Raw genomic sequence first — 5,309 nt, 5'->3', positions numbered from 1 at the left:
GCGGGCATGCGGCGCTGCCACCGCGCCCGTCGAGACACGGTGTGGAACCGCGGGCGGCGGGGCTGCGCTTAGGGGCGGCCGGGGCGGGAGCCCCATGTCCGGGGCTCGCCGCGCTCCGCGGGCAGGCGGCGGGGCGATGAGCTGCCGGGGCGAGCGGGCGCGCCTGGCCCCCGGTTTGCCCTGCTCCTTCGCCCGTGGGGAGTGAGGCTCCTCGGAGCCCGCTCGCAGCTCCCGGAAGGGCGGGCGGGCGGGCGGGAGGTGGTGCCGGCGCGGCGATGCTGCAGCCCTCCCCCGGCGCCGACGGGGTCCTGCCGGGGTAGCGGCCCCGCCGTGCCGCGCCGAGCCCCWCCGTCTGCGGGGGCGGCGGCCGCGGAGGGATGGAGCCGACCGGCCCCTGCCGGGCGCAGTTGGGCTCCGCCAACGACTCTTACCGAAACTGTAGCGCCGAGGAAGTGATCTACCAAGATGCCACCCCCCTCTCCGGGAAGATCGTGCTCGCCGTCGTCCTCGCGCTGGTCACCCTGGCCACGGTGCTCTCCAACGCGTTTGTCATCGCCACGGTCTACCAGACGAGGAAACTCCACACGCCGGCCAACTATCTGATCGCCTCGTTGGCCGTCACCGACCTCCTCGTCTCCATCCTTGTCATGCCCATCAGCACCATGTACACTGTGACCGGCAAGTGGACGCTGGGCCAGATCGTCTGCGATATCTGGCTGTCTTCGGACATCACCTGTTGCACGGCGTCCATCCTGCACCTCTGTGTCATCGCCCTGGACCGCTACTGGGCGATCACCGACGCCGTCGAGTACTCCACGAAACGGACTCCCAAGCGGGCAGCGGGCATGATCGCACTGGTGTGGATCTTCTCCATCTGCATCTCCATGCCCCCTTTGTTTTGGCGGCAGGCGAAGGCCGAGGAAGTATCTCACTGTGTGGTGAACACGGACCACGTCCTGTACACCGTGTACTCCACAGTGGGAGCCTTYTATTTCCCCACGCTGCTGCTGATAGCCCTCTACGGGAGGATCTACGTGGAAGCCAGGTCGCGGATTTTGAAGCAGACGCCAAAGAAAGCAGGTAAAAGACTAACGCGGGCTCAGTTAATTACAGACTCCCCGGGGTCGACCTCTTCCGTCACCTCCATAAACTCCAAGGCTCCCGAGGGATCCAGCGAAACGGGCTCCCCCGTGTACATGAACCAGGTGAAGGTGAAGGTCTCGGACGCCCTGCTGGAGAAAAAGAAGCTGACGGCCGCTAGAGAGCGGAAAGCTACAAAGACTTTAGGGATTATTTTAGGAGCCTTCATCGTGTGTTGGCTGCCCTTTTTCATCATCAGCCTGGTGTTGCCTATTTGCAAGGACGCTTGCTGGTTCCACATGGCCATCTTTGACTTTTTCACGTGGCTTGGATATCTCAACTCCCTCATCAACCCCGTCATCTATACTATGTCTAACGAAGACTTCAAACAAGCTTTCCACAAACTCATACGTTTCCGATGCACAGGCTGAAATGTTGAATGCGATGTGTTCCCCGGGGCCGCCCCCATGCACGCCCGCGCCCGGCGCCACAGGTAGGTCGGCGGACCCCGCCCTGCCCGGAGAGCCGCGGTGCTCGGGGCGCGGCGGGCGGGGAGGAAGCGGGGACTCGGAAATGGGGGCGGGGGGGGCTGCCACCCCACCAAGAGCGGCTGTTCAGACCCTTGGCGAGTGGCGGCGAGCGCCGGGAGGGCTGCGCGCTCCTGACAGTGCACAGTGTGTGTGTGCGCGCGTCGCGTGTGCCCCCCCAAACCCCCCCGCTTTCGCAGGGAGTGACTCACGGCAATCTGCCTTTTATTCCCCCTATTAAACCAATCTGCCGCCATTTCGTATGCTAATGCCCGTGTTTCGGCCAATTTAGTGCTAAACGGCACTTGCTTTSCGAGCCCTCAGCCGAGCTCCCCGGAGAGCGCTGGGGCCGGGCCGCTCCCCCCCGCCCGCGGCGGCGTCCCCGGTGCCGCCTCCCGGTCCCCGCCGGGCAGCCGGAGCTGCAGCCCCCTTGGAAGCGAGTCGGTGCAGCCCCGGTATCCGCGGCATGTTGTTTTTGTTTTTTGGGGTTGTTTTTTGTCGAGGAAGTGAGGTAGGAGAGGCGCCAGATGAAGGCTGCTGACAAAGTCCAGCCTTACTTCTTTCTGGCCTCCTCACGGCTCCGGCTGCTCCTGCGGGAGCGGAGGCGGCTGCTCGCAGGCATCCCGAGGGGWAAGCTGCCCCTTAGCCGCCGTGGGAGACTCGACACCTCGCTGTGTCTCTTCACACGCGTGMGAGCTCTGCCTTTCCGCGCCTCTTGACAGCAGTGGCTGCCAGCTCATCGCTCAACTCAGCGCCACGTTCTGCAGGATGCATACATGCCTTTATTGTGATACTYTAATAATTCTGCCAATCTTTTGCTTTTTGTCTGCAGAATCAAGTTGCTATTGTAAAGACCCACTGCTTGAAACTTCCCCAAGCCCAGTTGCCAGACTCATGATGCTGCAAAAACGTCAATACATTCTGCCACCAAACTGCTCAGCTCTGCGTTTCAGTGTAATGACTCTGGCAGAGATGCTGTTCCAATAGGCACGCAGATCAGTTGCAAAAAAACAAAAAAAAAAGAGGGCAGCCTCGAATCAAGGTCTATAATTCATCTGGAATGAAGAAAAAAGTTCGAGAGTAAACTCCATTTATTTTGCAGGCTTAACTTCTTAATTTGTTCTCCGGCCGGTTGTAGGGGTGTGCACAAGAGCACAGTTGTCTCTGTCTGTGTTGGTAGCATAGTTGTACTTCTGCACACCTGTAATTTCTTTCTTTCAGTGGAAAGAGTTGCTCCCTTCACTCATGAGGCCAAGAGGAGAAAAAAAAAAACAAAGCACGTTTAAAATAGGAGCATCGCAGTAAATTCTGTAAATGACTCCTTCAGCTGAACATGTGTGAGAAGTGACAGTGTGCAAAAGTTTTATATTTGTATTTCAAAACAATAGCAAATGCAAATGCTCTAGAAAMAAGAGTTGTAGACCTGTTCAACTGCACTGCATATCTGTAGTCTGTCCTCATAGTTGCCTTTAGAAAGTAAATCTTGCTTTCACTCCATAAGAGCAGAAATCAAGAAGTCCAATTACCTTTTCATAAACCAGCTGGGAATAGAAGTAGCAGTTTGATGTTGTAACCATGTTTTCCATTTTGTGTCGGTTGCACACCCTTACCGCATGAACCACTGCGAAATTTAGAAATCTCTAAGTACTTAACATTATTTAGTGTATTTTGTAAAGAAGTGAAGCAATTTGCTCTTTCAGAAGAGCTATTTCACCTGCAAAATAAATACCCATGAATCATGAATTTACTGATGTTAGTGAAATTTCTTGCCTCCTTACTCCCCTGCCCTGTTTTTTTATTTTTTTCTTGGTTTATTTTTTCTTTTTTTTTTTTTTTTTTTGGTTGGACCTTAAGACAGGTCTAAGCATATTCAGCAGATTTTCAGGATATGGTCCACCTGCTGTGATAGAACTGCATTGATTGTTCCTCTTATGTGTAAATGAAAATGAGTATAAACAATAAAACGCTTGACTGTGTTCTCAAGAGTGGTAGCAATTGTGTGACTGAAAGGAGTATTTATTGGTTTACCTGCTTTCTCAGTATTGACTTTTTAGGTAACACTGATTTGATGAGTCACTCAAGAAGCAATTGCTGAAAGTTGAAAAGACAAGGTTCAATCAGTTGTCAGTTTTTTAACAGGCAGCTTTATTTTCATCGTAGTTAGGTATAATTCTTACTGTTTTCATGTAATGTCAGAATAAATGTTTGGCCTTTTTTCAGAAATATTTTTGTTACTCCTTTGAAAGCAAACAAAACTTGCTTTAGTGTTTGGTGGATACGGTCATCAATGTTCTTTTGAGGCTGTATGTATGTATTCTAGAGGGGGTCTGTTAAAGGACTGGAAAAATKGTACATGATTTATCTGCCTGCTATTCTTCAGAGAGTTATTTAAGTAATAAGGACTTACTTAACTGTACAGTAAAGAACATGACCCTCTGTGCTCCTGATGGTCTTAGGGAAAAGGAAGTCTGTAAGACACAAAGCAGTGGAAAGTAAACATTTTCAGTAATTTGAAGAAATACAAAAAGAATTGCCTTAAAATTGGATACTTCTAAAAAGGAGAACTACTATACTATGCTTCTAGAAAGTACCCTCTTAAATTATTAAAGACACATGTGCTAAGAGGAAATTTCTTAAATGTTATCTTATTTGATTGAAATGCCTGTAATAATTTTAAATTTAAGGAGCTTTTTGCATACATGGTGTGAAAAAAATCAAGGAAGATAATGTATACCAWTGGTTAACCAATTCTCATTTGTCATCTTCTGATCTTGTAGAATGAATTTTGTTTACACCAAATTCATTCTCAGTACGCTTTTTATATATGTGGAAATTGGATGATGGGATTTAGAGTGAGTTTTTCAGCATTTCCAGAGAGTTGATTTTTTTGTCAGTTTTACAAAGCTAGGGGGCTTGGAGAGCAGGGACATTSAGGAGTTGGTCTTCGTGTTCCTCACACTGGTGGAGTATACCTTCATCTTCAGCAGCTGGCAGCAAATACTCCCAGCTCCCTCTTGTGATGTGAGGATTTTGCTGAGAAGAAATTCTTCAATTCTTGAAATTCTTCAAGAAATTATCCTTCTAAGTTTATGCTGAGGCGCTGAAYCTTCTGCACAAGCAAACATTTTAGATAGCCACACTCACTGTTGGGAGGACAGTCGGTGTCGAAGCTGCCCTGAGTGACCTGGGGACAGAGAAGAGGCTGCCTTGAGCCCTGCTGAGGTAGAGGGTGGTTAAAGGCCTCGTGCTACTGGAGCAGCAGCATCTACTTCAGAAAACCATTCACAGGGGGATGGGTAGAGTGAGGACACGCTTCTGTTGGCAGTGAAAGAGAAGAAATGTAGGGCAAACATTGCTCAGTGCCAGAAAATATAAATATGTAAAGCATGTTCCAAGATTCACGTAGAGTGTTTTAGGGGGGGAAGAGTGTCCCGTCTGAGCTTTGCATCTCTGTGACTGACAGAGTGTGTCCTGGTTGAACCTAGATTTTAGAAGATGCTTAGGGATGTGSTGGTAAAGTTTTGACTCTCTGAAGAGGTTTGAGAATGTTGCTGTCCTGCTTCTCCACTCCTTTGCTGTGCCTGATCACTGCGCTCTGCCTCTGGGAGGATGGAGCAGCTGAAATTTTTATTAGTAGGAAAAGCTGTCCTTTCTGGCYGCCCTCTGTCTGTATTCCTGTGGAAATGGCTCTGTCAGTCCTGC

At 50.4% G+C, this 5,309-nt stretch overlaps 1 protein-coding gene across 1 annotated transcript; it reads left to right on the top strand.

The window, feature by feature from the left end:
* The first annotated feature begins 162 nt into the window (after positions 1 to 162).
* On the top strand, positions 163 to 4,617 carry HTR1B (5-hydroxytryptamine receptor 1B). The gene is made up of 2 exons (XM_057369288.1): positions 163 to 1,573; positions 2,440 to 4,617. Exon 1 carries the CDS (start codon positions 378 to 380, stop codon positions 1,509 to 1,511), a length of 1,134 nt encoding a protein of 377 aa, XP_057225271.1. The 5' UTR covers positions 163 to 377; the 3' UTR covers positions 1,512 to 1,573; positions 2,440 to 4,617.
* The last annotated feature ends 692 nt before the right edge of the window (positions 4,618 to 5,309 follow it).

The sequence above is a fragment of the Malurus melanocephalus genome, unplaced genomic scaffold (assembly GCF_030028575.1).
Source record: "Malurus melanocephalus ecotype Western Australia unplaced genomic scaffold, MMel_1.1 scaffold_4, whole genome shotgun sequence".
In the NCBI taxonomy this organism is placed as follows: domain Eukaryota; kingdom Metazoa; phylum Chordata; class Aves; order Passeriformes; family Maluridae; genus Malurus; species Malurus melanocephalus.
This window is presented reverse-complemented; position numbering and strand designations above follow the sequence as displayed.